Below are 15,251 nucleotides of genomic sequence, written 5' to 3'. Positions count from 1 at the left end.
GTTTCTCTGTGTAGCTTTGCGCCTTTCCTGGGACTCACTTGGTAGCCCAGGCTGGCCTCGAACTCTCAGAGATCGCCTGGCTCTGCCTCCCGAGTGCTGGGATTAAAGGCGTGTGCCACCACCGCCCGGCCGAACTTAAATTCTTAAAATCACACTCACTCCTGTTAAAAATGTTTGCTGGCATCTAGGAGATGATACTATTTTTCAGATTTGTGGCTTAGTCCTAAGGACAGTCCTGTTGTGATATAAAGTTACAAAACATGCTTTCTTTAGGAATTGCTTGAGGCAGACACATCTGATTTACCACCTGGTTTCACCATTGCTTTTGATTACTACATTTTATTACCTATATTGCTATTTGCAAACCACCTTGGCCACCCAGTAAGTTGAGTCCAGCTCATAAATTCTCCAACCTCTGTTCCTGAAGCTTTCCCATATGGAGAGATATTATGAGTCATCTCCGTGCCTTCTGGGATCCCAAAGACTTTCCCACGAGGAGAAAACCACAGACTAAATTAGAAAGAAAGCCAGTACAGAATGGCAGAGAATCTTCCAAGAATAAGGAGAATGAGAGTGGCAATTACATTCTGAGAGACAAGAACTTGAGGATTCCACACTGAGGGTGGAGCCAGGATTGCCCATTGAAAGGAAAGGACTCAGCAAAACTTGGGTCAAGAAAGGTCTTCTTCAATCAGACCCTAAAAGACAAGGCCACAGCAAGCGAGGTGCCACACAAGAGCAAAGTGGAGGCCGAGTCTGTCCTTGATCCTCTTCAACAGGGGACTGAGGGGTGATGCGCACTTGGCAGGTACATTTTAAACAAATCACTAAAACGTCCATCATTTGGTGACAGGTGGGATTCATGAACAGTGGACGAATCAAAGCCCTAGACATTGAGTGCTACGTCAATGGAGGATGCACATTGGACGACTCAGAGCTGGTATGTGTGTCTGAAACCAACTGTGCTCTTGACAGTGGGTAAGATGGAAAATGTCTGAAGGAGTCTTTATGAAAAGGGGCAGCGGTGTCTAATGTATGTGGTATCTTCTTTTGCTTTAGGTAACAGAATTTCTTATACTAAAGCTGGAAAATGCATACAAGATCCGCAACCTCAGATTCCGGGGCCGTGCATGCATGACAAATTTACCGTCCAATACAGCCTTTCGTGGGTTTGGCTTCCCACAGGGAGCCCTGATAACAGAATCTTGTATCACAGCTGTGGCAGCCAGATGTGGGCTTCCACCAGAAAAGGTAGGATTATAACCGGGGTCATAACCAAGGCTGCTAAGGAATCAGAGGAGAGAGGAATTAGCTAGTGGCCCCGGTAAACCCTGAATTAACCCTGGCTCAGAATTTGAGATTCATTTTTTTTTTCTGACTATGATGTAGACATCATTTATTTATCCACTCCACTATTGGCACATGTTCAGGTTGTTTGTTACCCAGGTTAGGCTGTTAAAATGGTGCTGGGTCTAGAGAAAAGGCAGAGTGGTTAAGAGACATACTGCTCTTCCAGAGGACCAGAATTCATCTCCCAGCACACACATCAGTGGTTCACAATCACCTGCAACTCCAGCTCCAGGGGATCTTGTGCCCTCTTCTGGCCTCCATGTACTCACAAACCTATACACATATATACATAATTTAAAAATAAAATCTTAAAGCAGCATGTAAAGGCAACAGGTAAAGCCATGGAACACGTGGAGATATATAGATTAACAGAAATGGGCTGAGTATAAGAGTAAGAGCTAGACAATGGTAGGCCTGAGCTAATGTCCAAGCAGTTTAAATAATAAAATAAAAATAAAAAATAAAATAAAATCTTAAAATGAACTTGCAATGAATACCCCGAGACATAAGTGCTAGGGGTATGGAATATCTTTGTCCTTTTGTGGGGGTCTGTCTATTGAACAAACTCACAGAAATTGAATTGCTGGTTCACTTGAAAACTTCTTTCAAATGTCCAAAATTTACCACTTGAAAATATTATTCTGTCCAATACACCAGGAGGCCTGGGGGGTGTAAAGGAACTGGACCAGAGACAGGCTGACTCCAGCACCAACTGATGATGTTGTCTGCTCCTTAATCTTTCAGTCACATCCCAGTTCCCTCAACCCAGACCTTCCACTCCAGCAAGGACTCTCTATGTCCTGTCTCTTGAACACCTTTGTCCCTAAATTCAATGGGGACCTCCAGGTTTTCATCTCATTGGCTGAGTGGACCTCCAGGTTTTCATCTCATTGGCCGAGTGCTTCCTCCACACCAGAGAACACCTAATACTATATCAGAAAAATAAAGATTCCCTACAAGAAGTCACAAAAAGTGTCCATGGGCCAGGCAGTGGTAGGGCATGCCCTTAATCCCAGTCAGTACTCAGGAGGCAGGAGCAGGCAGATCTCTATGAGTTTGAGGCCAGCCTGGTCTACAAAGCAAGTTCCAAGACAGCAAAGATTACACAGAGAAACCCTGTCTGGATAAAAAAACAAAAAACCAAACAAAACAAAACGAAAGATGCCCGTGGGTACAAAGGAGGAAGACAATCAGGATGAGGAGGGGCACTCAAAAAAATTCCTGGAGAAGATGACACTTGAGGTTCTCCTGGAGGAAGGTAGATGGAAAGGTAACCCAAGCAAATGGAACAGCATGGACAAAGACAACGGACCCCCTGGTGTCCTGGATTCCTGGGCTAGAAAACAAGAACAAGATGATTTACTTCACAGAGTTCCCGAGGACAAAGCAAATTTAATAAATTTTTACTAAAATGTTCATCTTTGTAGGGCCGGGAATGTAGCTCAGTGATAGAGAGCTTACCCAGCATGCACAAAGCCCTGGGTTCCAGCCCCAGAACCACACACACAAAAAAATTATTTTGGAATGGGTATCATCTTAGTGCAGCTTGTTGTTGCTGGTGACAATACAGCAGGTCCCTTACTTCTGTCAGAATAAACTGAAATAATGAAGACCTCTCAGGCGTTTCCAGCAGGCTCTCCTTCTCTGGGTGCTGATAATTCCCAGGATATGGAGCAGATCCTGACTAAACACGAATTTTAGAAGATTTAACCATGTAGTGCAAATGCAGGTGGAAGACCTGAAGCCCCGCTGTTTGTCCTTATCTGCTCTGGATTTCTTTCTGACAGAACAATCTTCACTTATGATGGCAGAGCCTGGCTTTAACTCACCAACTCTGCTCCATCCTCTGAGCCCTGAAGCTTGAAAAGAAAACCCTGGGCCAGTAAGATGGCTCAGGGGATAAAGGCGATTGCCGCCAAGTTTGACAACCTGAGTTTTATCCCTGGGAATGAAATGGTAGAAGGAGAGAACTGACTCTCACGGGCTGTCTCTGACTTCCACATATATGCCATGGCATGTATACACACAGACAGAGACACACACGCAGACTCACATGGGGGGCAGGGTGGGGAGAGATACAGGATGGGTAGGTAGGTAGATAGATAGATAGATAGATAGATAGATAGATAGATAGATAGATATGGATGGATGGATGGACGGACGGACAGACAGACAGACAGACAGACAGACAGATAGATAGATAGATAGATAGATAGGGAGAGAGATAGGGAGAGAGGTAGGACAGACAGACAGACAGACAGACAGACAGATAGATAGATAGATAGATAGGGAGAGAGATAGGGAGAGAGGTAGGTAGGTAGATAGATAGATAGACAGGTAGACAGATAAACAGACAGATGGATAAACCCAGCCCTTCCATCACATTGCCTTTTAGACTAGTCACTAACAACTGCACTCCACTCCAGACAGACGAGACCCTGGTTGGTGCATTAATGTGGAGATCAAAAATGGCCCCACAACTCTCACAGCTATACATGCCGTCTGAAAACAATGGGGGAAAATCTGTCCTCCCCACCAAAGCGTATGCTTCAGAGGAAAGGCTTTCTAAGCCCCCAGCTGGCAGTCCGTCTGTCTCTCCACAGGCATTGATGGAATTTCACACTCATTTCAGATTAGGGAGAAAAACATGTACAAAACAGTGGATAAAACCATCTACAAACAAGCTTTCAGCCCCGAGCCCCTGATAAGGTGCTGGAACCAGTGTCTGGACCAGTCTTCCTTCCACATCAGAAGGTCAGAAGTGGAAGAGTTCAACCGGAAGAGCTACTGGAAGAAGAGGGGCATTGCCATCGTCCCCATGAAGTTCTCCGTTGGCTTTGCTGCAACGAGCTACCACCAGGTAAAGTTCGCACACGGCGCAGGGTAAACGGCCCTCGCGTCCAACACAGCCTTGGTCCAGTGTGTGCTGGTGTTCAGGGAATGCCGCATTTCCCAGAGCCCCAGGTCCCTCCCTGCATATACATAGGAGAAATGTCCGGAAGTCCCCTGAGCGGCTACATGTGCCAGTAGGGGAAAGGTCACCATGGTGACAAGCATGACTCAGCAGGGACCCGGCGCTGGCTCCGGATTCCACGCTATTCAAAGGGGACAGGAGCCCAGGGTTGTTTGTTTTCTGCTGAGGAAGGGGTGTCCCACGTGCAGGAATCCTTGGGATACCTGCCAAGTCTCAGGCAGAGAAGTCATTCCCCTGGTCTCTGATCACCTACCCAGCACTTCAAGCTACCCACCTCCCCAGGAATCTGTTGGCTCTGAGGGGGAAGAGGGAACGGGGTCCAGAAGTGTCCTGGGTAAACTGGCAAGAGGAAGAGGCAAGTCATCCATCCACGGGTGCAAGGGAGGCAGAAAAGCAGCATGCACTCCAAATGGTACCAGGCCTGAGTAGACCTCTGAATCCCAGTGCATCATGGGGACCAGAAAACTCGCTAGAAATCTAGGCATGGCTGTTGCTTACCCATTGCTATCCATCCAGGTGAGAAAAAGCAGCAATTAGGAGAGGCTTTGAACATTAGAGTGCTTTGTATGCACACCACCCGAAACATCCCTCCGTTCATACCCACTACCGACAACAATCTTCTCCCACCCACCCCCACTCCCCCACCCACCCTACACACACACACCTGCCTGTGAAAGGGAGTTCCTCCTAGGAAATAAAAGCAGCAATTGATCCAAATCCTTGGTCGACTGAAGTCAGGAGACCCTGAGACATCCTTGGCCTGCCATTTGCTAGGCGTGTGACATTCAAGTTGTTCAGCCTCTCTGAGCTTTGGCTCCCTCAGCTGTAAAGTGAGACTAACAGTGACAGTCTCTCAGGATTGATAAGGACTGGCTGAGAAAATTAATATAGAGCGCTTGGCAAGAGTCCTAGAAAAGTCTGGAAGTCAACCAGGGCAACCCTAAGCCTGTCCCAGGAGAGCCCAGACACACCTCCAGGGCTCTTTCTCCCCTGACAGGTAGGATAAGGTGCCCTGACTTCTGGGTCCTATCCCTGCCCGGGTCCAGTAGAACTGTTCTGTAGACAGGTACAGAGTTAGTTGTCCCATCCACCAGCTGGGCAGAATCAATGGCAGAAACACAACAGACCCAAGATGGTCACCAGCGTGGCTTTTCTCTGCCACCAAACATCGAGTCTTTACCAGACTAACCTGAACAGCAGCTGGGTGACTAACAGATCAACTCAGTCGCTGCACTAACGACCCAGAGTTAGCCTAGACCCCGCAAGTCAAGGATAAAGTCCCACAGACTATACCCATTTTCTGACACCACCCGCAAATGGTGTGCACTCCCGCTATTCACACTTCTGCCTAAGTGACTGCTAAGTTGAGAGCTTTTCACTGTCCCCAGTCAGGTGCAATGATTTTTCTAGAACAACTCACAGGAAAGCCTTTTCCATTTTATTGTTAGAACCCCTTATACAAATGACACAACTCAGAACCAGCCAGAGGAAGAGATGCCCAGGTTAAGACACTAGGGAGGGACAAAGAGCTTGTCTCCTGGGTGTTCACCCCCCAGGGAAGTGCACAGAACTCAGGAAGGTGAGGAGGGACTTAGCACCCCCCCTCACCACCACCACTACCACTTACAAACACATAGGCACAGGCTGGCCCCCTCACCCTAAACCTATCCGGGCACCTCCTGAGGCATCTCCTTAGCAAAGGCTAGCACTTCTCCAGGTTTAGGAAGTACCATGCCAAGAACCAGAGACAAAACCAAGCAGCTAGTTTCTCCAAATGACTCCGCACCTCCTCCGGCCATCAATATGGCTGCTTCTCACCTCAGCTACAGCCCTCTGCTGGCACCCCTGGGTGCCAGTTTCCTATCTCGCCATGTTAGAAGTGAGCCCAGTGCTGACTTTTGGTCTCCATCTAAAAGGCTCCAGCTTCCCCGCCGAGCTGTAAATTGATGCACCCAAGAACCACTTGGCTAGGCCTGGGAGGTGTCATGCCCGGTCAGCTGATGACTCACAGGGCTGGAACACCTCCTCACAAAGCGGGTCACAGGCTACAGTGAACAAATACTGTCATTAGCACCGGGCACCTCCTAGCTCCCCAACCCCTCCGGGCAAATACTGTCATTAGCACCGGGCACCTCCTAGCTCCTCAACCCCTCCGGGCCATCCCGGACTGGGAGGGGAACACCACCTTTCCCTTCTACATAGTCTCTGTGACTCCAACCAGCTCAAAGTTCCCTCAAGGACACAAAGTCGCCCAAGGCCATTGCCCTGCTTGGAGAGACTCAGAGCAGAGCTTGCCATGTCCCCAGGGTGTCCTGTGGTGGCTACAGCAAACTATCACATGCTGGGAAGCCACTCAAAAAAAAAAATGTATTCTCTCACAGATCTAGAGGTTGGAAGTTCGAACTCAAGGTTTCAGCAGAGCCACTGTCCCTCCAAGGCCTCCAGGGAGGAATCCTTCCTCGGCTTTTCCAACCTCTGCTGGCTCCTCCTGGCCCTTCTTGGCTTATGGCGGTATAACTCCACTGGCTGCTTCCAGCTTCACAGCCATTGTCCAGGAGGCTGCCCCAGAGCCTTCTGATAAGGACACCAGCCACTGAAATTAGGGTCCACTTCTACTAGTCTGATCATCTTAAATAACCGTATCCGCAAAAACTATTTCCAACTAAGGGCATGTTCTGGGGTTCCAGGTGGACACGAACTGGAGAGGTGTGAACCACTGTTCCACCCAGGACCCAGATAGGGTCAGATGGTGCAGGGAGTCTTAAGAGAATGGAGACAGGGGAGTCTAAATGCTGGACAGAGGGAGACCAGGCCGAGCCAGGCAGGAAGTGAGAACAGCAAAGCAGGAACCAGGGTCCAAGAGGAGTGTTGGTGAGATTGGACCCGGGGACAAGGCAAGAGGAGACAGGAATGCCCTGGGGGTGGAGGGATGGGACCAGATCCTCAAGGACCTCTGTGACAAGGAGCGGGCTTTCAGTTACAGGCCAGAGGGGGATTCACTCACCCCACTCCCTTCTGTCTCTTGAGCAGCACAAGAGGAGTCGGGTCTGACAGAGCCCAGCTTTCACAGAACCCATACGCCACACCCTTCTGCCACTGAGCATTCCGCCCCACAATGACTGAATTTCAGTCTGGGTCCCCACCATCTTGACACAGGACCGCGTCTTGTTCATGCTGATGTGTCTAGATGGAGCTTAGGGAAGGAAAACAATCGATTCAGTAGTTTCACAACCAGCCCTCGATTTTAGGCCAGGGGCTGACTTTCAAATAGTTGAGACCAGGTGGGAGTGGTAGTACATGCCTTTAGCCTAGCACTTGGGATGCTGAGGCAAGTGGATCTCTGTGAGTTCAAGGCCAGCCTCATCTATATAAGGAGTTATAGGACAGCAAAGGCTACATAGTAAGAGTTTTAAAAAAAAAAAAAGAAAGAAAGAAAGAAAGAGAAAGAGAGAGAGAAAGGAAGAAAGGAAGAAAGAGAGAGGGAAGGAAGATAGGAAGAGAGGGAGGGAGGGAGGGAGGGAGGAAAGGAAGGAAGGAAGGAAGGAAGGAAGGAAGGAAGGAAGGAAGGAAGAAAGGAAGGAAGGAAGGCAGATAGATCCAGGCTCCTAAGTAGGGAAGTTCTTTACAGTCAACTTTTGCATAGAGTAGAGCTAAATTACAATGTTCTATCAGGAAACTTCACCTCTCTGACCTCTCTGCTCCTGGAGACTGAGATTTTACTACCTCATTGTAGAGGCCCTAATTACTCAGGGTCGGAGAATCTAAGCTTGCTTTACCCACAGGGCTGCATAAGGGAATGATTGGACCATGGGTGTGGTTACCAGGTGTTTGGAAGGGTCTGCACTTGGCTGTGTGGTGTGCTTTGATCTAGCAAGGGGGAGGTCTTTTGCCCCGCCCCTTAGCATTGTTATAAAAAGCTCTCTTGAAGAGGCAGAAGGGACCATTGGGTATTGATCCAGGCCCTCCCGAAGCTATCCTGTGTTTCTGTCTGTCTCCTCTCCCCTATCTCTCTATCTAATATTTTCTTAACCCTCTCTCCTCCTCATAGGAACCTTCTTTTTCTAAAGTTTTAAAAAATTATTTTATGAGTGTTTTGCCTGCATGTATGTCTTTGCACCATGTATATGCAATTAAAGCCAAAACTGGAACTGAAGTTATAGACAGTCGTTAACTACCATGTGGGTACTGGGAATTGAACCTGAGTCCTCTGGAAGGTCAGCCAGTGCTCTTAGCCACTGAGCCATCTCTCCAGCCCCTACCTCATCTCTCATATTGAACTTCCCTAATTGCCAGCACACACTGAGGTATGCCTTCTGGATTGTCTTACAGGCAGCTGCACTTGTTCATATCTACACCGATGGGTCTGTGTTGGTTGCTCATGGAGGCAATGAACTGGGACAAGGTATTCACACCAAAATGTTACAGGTAAAATAATTAAAATTCAACCATTCATCTTTCCACACATGTTTGACATACCTGAAACTTGGCATATTTTTTAGGCAAATGATGACCATACATTCAAACTCAAAGACCTTGACTAGTTGAAAAGCTTCTTGCATATAAATGACGATGGACAATATGACAAAAACCCCATGCATATACAAATGCTCCTGGAACTTGGCCAAGGGTGAGAGGCAGAAAGGATTATTTGTAAAGTCACCACTCATGAGACTGCCAAACACTATTATAGATACCCTGCACACACCTACACAAGCTAACAAAGAATTGGAGAGAGCAAATGATTCATCAATTATCAGCATCCTGTAACTTCCCTTCCCTCCTTCATTCATTCATTCTTTCTTCCTTCCTTCCTTCCTTCCTTCCTCCCTCCGCCCTCTCTTTCTCTTTCTTTCTTTCTTTCTTTCTTTCTTTCTTTCTTTCTTTCTTTCTTTCTTTCTTTCTTTTTCTTTCTTTTTTTCCCCAGTAGTCCTGGTGATTAAGTCTAGGGCCATGTGCAAGTTGGGCAAGTGCTTTAACACTGAGCTATAATTCCAGCTCTTTTTCATTAAAAAAAAAAATGATGTATGCCTGGTGTGGTTGCACACATCTTTAATCCTAGCACACACATACACACGGTCATACTAACTAACTCAAGATATAATAAAAATTCCCTTTAAAATGGATTCTTTTTGTTTTTGTTGTTTTAACTTTTTGTTTTCCCTGTATGTATGCCAGTGTGCCACTTGCACGCCTGTTGACCACAAGGGTCAGAAGAGGGCAATGGATCCATCCCTGAGACAGTACTTACAGATGGTTGTGAGCCACCATGTGGGTGCTGGGTCCTCTGGAAGAGCATCCAGCGCTTTTAACCACTGAGCCATGTCTGTAGCCCCCTAAAATGGATGGGTTTTTTTTTTCCTTTTTTTTTTCGAGACAGGGTTTCTCTGTGTAGCTTTGCGCCTTTCCTGGGACTCACTTGGTAGCCCAGGCTGGCCTCGAACTCAAAAATGAATGTTTTTAATGTGACAAAAATAGCTTCGGTTTTCTTAGAAGTTTTTGTTGGATTTGAAAGATGTCCTCTCTCCCAGGTGGCCAGCCGCGAATTGAAAATACCCATGTCTCACATGCACATCTGTGAAACGAGCACCGCTGTGGTGCCCAATACGATTGCTACGGCAGCGTCCATCGGCTCCGATGTCAACGGCAGAGCTGTGCAGGTGACCGCGGCCCTCTCTTTCCCCGGTGAACTTTACCACATCTCAGGCTTTCTTATCTGCACACAGGCACGGTGGTTGGCTTCAGGGAAGCGATCCATCATTGAATTGGTTTTCTATTGCTGTGATAAAACACCATGACCAAGGCAACTTATAAAAAGAAGGGCTTATCTGTGGCTTATGATTCCAGAGAGCTAAGAGTCCATCACCATGGTGCACAGTGGGGTCGAATGGCAGCAGGCAGGCATGGTAACTGGAGCACCTGCTGAGTGCTCACCCCTTAAACCTCAGGCAGGAAGCAGAGAATGAACTGGGAATGGAGGAACTCTTGGAACTCTCAAAGCCCACCCCCAGTGACATACTTCCTCCAGCAAGGCCACACTTCCTAAGGCCCCACACACACACACACACACACACACCGATCCCCAGCAACTGGAGACCAAGTATACAAATTACCAGAGATGATGGGGGATATTTATCATTCAAATCACCATAGTCACTGGCAAAAGTTTAGGCAGCCAAAATATTGGGAGCAAATATTAGAGTAAAGTGAGGTAATGCGCAGAGCCAGAATATAATGGAGCAGACACACAAGTCCCTTTCATGCACATGTTTGAGTCCAGAGGGAGTGTTTGGTCCGTCAGGCGTCCAGACTGATGGCAGCTCCACCACCTTCAGTACAACTCTGAGCCTCATCATTTCAGTCACATGAAGTGGGTTTTTCTCAGAACAAATATATGAAAAGCTCAAATTCATGAGTTTATATTTGGGGTACGCTCTAACACAAGAGGGGAGCAGGTCAGGCAGTGTGGGGTTGCCAGCCTAGCTAAGGGTTAGATCATCTAGCTTTAGGATCTGAAACTGTGGGTTTACAGTTAGTTCTGTGTTGTTGTTTGGTTTGATTTGGGGTTTTTGTTTTGTTTTGTTTTTCAAGATAGGGCTTCTCTGTGTAGCCCTGGCCATCCTGGACCAGGCTGGCCTCAAACTCAGTGATTCACCTGCCTCTGCCTCCCCAGTGCTGGGATTAAAGTCGTGACCCACCTGACCTAGTTCTGCCTCCCCCCCACCTTTTCCTGAGACAAGGTTTCTCTGTATAATCCTGGCTGTCCTGGAACTTACTTTGTAGACCAGGCTGGCCTCAAACTTAGAGATTCCCCTGCTTCTGCCTCCCCGAGTGCTGGGATTAAAGGTGTGAGCCACTACCGCCTGGCTTTTTAGTTCCACTTTTTTAGGATTTACATTTTATTTTATGTATATGGGTGTTTTGCCTGCATGCATGTCTTAAAAGCAATTTTCTTTTTTTAATAATTTATTTAACTTTATTTTATGTGCATGAAGGAATCAGACCCCCTGGAACTGGAGTTACAGATAGCTGTGAGCTGCCATCTGGGTGCTGGGAATTGAACCCAGGTCCTCTGGAAGAGTAGCCAGTGCTCTTAACCACTAAGCCATCTCTCCTGCCCAGAATCAATTTTCTTATTTTCTCACTTCAAACCCAAAGCCAGGGCCTTTAGATAGTGGTTTCATAACAGACAGAGGAACGGACAGAGGGATGGGCAGAGAGTTGAATGCTTCAAACCCAGAGGGATAGTGGCCTGTCACTGTAGCAAGCACAAATTTCAATGAAAATATGTTTACTCCATTTACTTTAATAACTGAAAAAGACAAAATAAGAGTCAAAGATGTAGTTAAGCAAAGAAAAGGGAGAAGTAAAGCCTGGATATTTATGAAAGAGAGTCTGAGAGTAGAAATTTGGGTTATTTCCATAGGAAGTGAAGCAAGATGGGGAGAGCGAGTCCTGGAACTGGTGCTAACCTCCAGGGCCTGGGCTGGGTATCTGTTGTTCCCAAAGTTGAGGAGCGGGTGCTCTGTGAGCGCTTGCTGACCTGCAGTCCCCAAAGATGCTTTGCCACGAGTCCTAACCACCAGGCTCTCTTCTTTACATCTTCAAGAATGCCTGTCAGATCCTTCTGAAACGTCTCGAGCCCGTCATTAAGAAAAATCCAGAAGGTACATGGAAAGACTGGGTAAGGGTTCCTCTTTCAATCTGTTATTATATGTGAGATAGCAACCCAAGCCAGTACTAAGTGCCACAGCGGTGAGCAGCCACCCCACGCAGAAACGGTTCCTCTAGTGCAGTGGTTCTCAACCTTCCTGATGCTGCGACCCTTTAATACGGTTCCTCATGTTGTGGGGGCCAACCCCCTAACCATAAGATTATTTCATTGCTACTTCGTAACTGTAATTTGGCTACTGTTATGAACTGTAACGCAAATATCTGTGTTTTGTGATGGTCTTAGATGACCCCTGTGAAAAGGGCATGCCACCCCCCAAAGGGGTCGCGGCCCACAGGTTAAGAACAGCTGCTGTCTCTGTCCCTAACTTTGGAGAGTTCTCCAAGTGAGTGGGTTTCTGTTAAGGCTGAGAGGGCTACTCCAGGGTGTGTGGAGAGCTAACACAGGAAAGGGCAGTTTCCCAGAAGAGGAAAGGCTGTGTATGAGGAGCATCCAGAAGCATCCAGAAGCCTCCACTCTGCGTGTGGAGGAAAGAAGAGGAAAAGAGCCTCCATAAGCCACACAAAGACGTTGATGCTTTCAGTAGGGAAGAGAACTGTGTATGTATCAAAGGAAATGACTCACCTAATCCAAGTTCACGATACCTTACACTTTTTCACTAGAATAATTGCCACATACACACACACACACCTTATATTGTTAACACTAAAAATTAACTCCAAATAACTTTTTAAAAAAAGATTTATTTATTTATTGTCAGACATGATGGCACACACCTTTAATCCCAGCACTCAGGAGGCAGAGGCAGACACATCTCTGAGTTTGAGGCCAGCCTGGTCCACAAAGTGAGTTCCAGGACAGCCAAAGCTACACAGAGAAACCCTGTCTCAAAAGAGAGACAGAGAGAAAGAAAAACAAAGACAAGAAAGATTTATTAATTTGTATTTTGTTTGTGTGTTTACCTGCGCATATGTAAGTGTACTGCTTGTACGTAGTACCTTTGGAGGCCAGAAGAGGGTGTCAGATCCCCTGGAACTTGAGTGGCTGCCGATTGTGAGCTGCCATGAGGGTGCTAGGAATCAGGGCAGGTCCCTCTCCAAGGGCAGCAAGTGCTTTTAACTATAAGCCATCTCTCCAGCCACCCTTTCAAGTAACTTTTGAACTTGTTCCCTATGCCATGGATAAATCATGGGATGTTAATCTGTATTGTTCACTCCAGGCTTTCAAAAACAACTGGAGGAAATTGTCATATCCCAGTTGAGAAAAAAAGCTATGATGGATACTGTTAGAGCAGAGCATCAGCACCAAGGAGCATGCGTCAATTTTTACAGATGAAATATGCTCATTTTCACCTAACAAATAGTATATCTATTTAATCTCTCTTAAATATGCCCATTCCACAGATAGAAACAGCATTTGAACAAAGAATCAGTCTTTCAGCCACTGGATACTTCAGGTAAAACTCAAAACAGTATCTTGGCTTAGCTAAGAGAATATAAGGTAATCCAATTGCCTTGGGCCTCAGTTCTTATTCATAAATAAGATTGCATTATGTAATTACGGGGAGTCTATTCTAGGCCCAAAATTCTGTGAATTCACATAAGCCTCTGAGTGGTATAGTTAAAGAAATATTAAATAAATAATAAACCATATAGGATTAAAGACACTCCGATTTATCTAATATTATTTACATTTATTTATTTATTCTGGTGCTGGGGATTGAACCTAGGACCTTGCACTTGCCAAGCAAATGCTCTACTGCTGACCTTACTGTTCTTTATTGTGAGTAGTGAAAAGACATCATCCACAGAACTTGTCACTCAACTTTTCTGATCTCCCTTCCTTTGTCATAAAACCTTTCTCCTTTGAAGCAGGTTTGGGGGAGGGGGGTGAGACATCATTTGTCCTCATATATGCAGTGTTAATCAATGGGGGGGGGTTCTCAATAAATTCATGTCAACTAAATACGTGAAGCAAAGAGCTGACTATCAGATTCAAGAAGGATAGGGCACTATGGTTACAATTTAGCCAAATAAACCACCAAGCTATGCACGCATGCGCAAAAGGAAGTGCTTGTGAGGCAAAGGAGAGAAGAGGTGATGACCAGCCCAGGACGACCCCAGAAAAGCCCATCCAGCCCTCCGTCTGAGCCACATCTTCAGGGTAGGAATGCAGTTCGGTGACAGAGAGCTTGTCTGGTTGGGGAGAGGCCCTGGGTTCAAACCGCAGCTCTGCAAAAATTAATAGTAAAATCAAAACAAGACCTATAACCACTGACTACATCCTCAGGTGTACATGAATGACCTGAATCACCAGGCCTCTTGTATCAGCCTTGGTACTTTATTACCAAGTCCCCTGTGACTCAGGTTAGCCTATTCGATGGGGCTTTCTGGGAATACAGCCCCAAATTAGTGGGGTTTCCCAGTGTGCAGATAGGACCCAAGGTCAAATTTCAAATTGTCAGCCCCGGAACAAGCATCACTATCTTCTTCATCTTTGACATCCTTTCCACAGCTCAAGCCGTACCCTCTTGAAAAGGGAGGCAGAGAGCCCTCGAGGTGAATACAGGGAGCAGCTTGAATGAACTAAAAAAAAAAAAAAAAAAAAAAAAAAAAAAAAAAAAAAACCACACAGTTGACATGAGCTAAAGAAGAAAAAACAAAACAACCAAAAACTGGTTGAAATGAGTTTCAGCCAGCTGAAATGCTACTGTAAACTATGGTGGTTTTTTAAAAGTGTGGACATTGTTTTGCTTTCTTCCTCACGCCCTTTCTAAAGGACTTTATTCCCTCAGGGGCTACAAGGCCTTCATGGACTGGGAGAAGCAGGAGGGAGACCCGTTCCCATACTACGTCTACGGCGCTGCGTGTTCTGAGGTGGAAATTGACTGCCTGACAGGGGCTCACAAGGTAAGTTGAGTTAACATTGCCCGGGCAGTTAGATCAGCAACAGAACTAACCGCACTGTGCAGAAAGTGACCCAGTGCCACCCCATAATCTGCGAAAGAGAAGATAATTCTTTCATTTCCAAGGGGATTTCAAGACATGCAGTCTTCTCTTGGGATTGTCACCTAAAATAACAGTATAGTAGTCAAAAAGGAATGTCTGTGACCGGCTGAATGTCATTAGTGTGTTAAAGCTATCATTTCAGATGGCAGAGCTGCTTTCCAAAGTTTTCCCCCCAAAGAGGGTTTCATTCCTCAAGGGGACAAGTTGTCCAGGCTGAAGGGGAGATCAGTTAGTAGCAGAGCTGAGGTTC

At 46.5% G+C, this 15,251-nt stretch overlaps 1 protein-coding gene across 1 annotated transcript in view; it reads left to right on the top strand.

Annotated features, from left to right (window-relative positions):
* Positions 1-15,251, top strand: part of LOC131923196 (aldehyde oxidase 2) — a 114,957-nt gene that overhangs the window by 54,506 nt on the left and 45,200 nt on the right. The window contains exons 24-31 of the mRNA XM_059278134.1: positions 854-940; positions 1,060-1,251; positions 3,983-4,210; positions 8,654-8,749; positions 9,853-9,981; positions 11,931-12,005; positions 13,397-13,449; positions 14,788-14,902. Of these exons, the coding sequence (XP_059134117.1) occupies positions 854-940; positions 1,060-1,251; positions 3,983-4,210; positions 8,654-8,749; positions 9,853-9,981; positions 11,931-12,005; positions 13,397-13,449; positions 14,788-14,902 (975 nt within the window). The remainder of the gene's footprint in view (positions 1-853; positions 941-1,059; positions 1,252-3,982; positions 4,211-8,653; positions 8,750-9,852; positions 9,982-11,930; positions 12,006-13,396; positions 13,450-14,787; positions 14,903-15,251) is intronic.

Source organism: Peromyscus eremicus, chromosome 13 (genome assembly GCF_949786415.1).
Source record: "Peromyscus eremicus chromosome 13, PerEre_H2_v1, whole genome shotgun sequence".
NCBI classification, from domain to species: domain Eukaryota; kingdom Metazoa; phylum Chordata; class Mammalia; order Rodentia; family Cricetidae; genus Peromyscus; species Peromyscus eremicus.
Note: the sequence above shows the minus strand (reverse complement) of the source record. Positions and strands in the feature narration are given on the sequence as shown.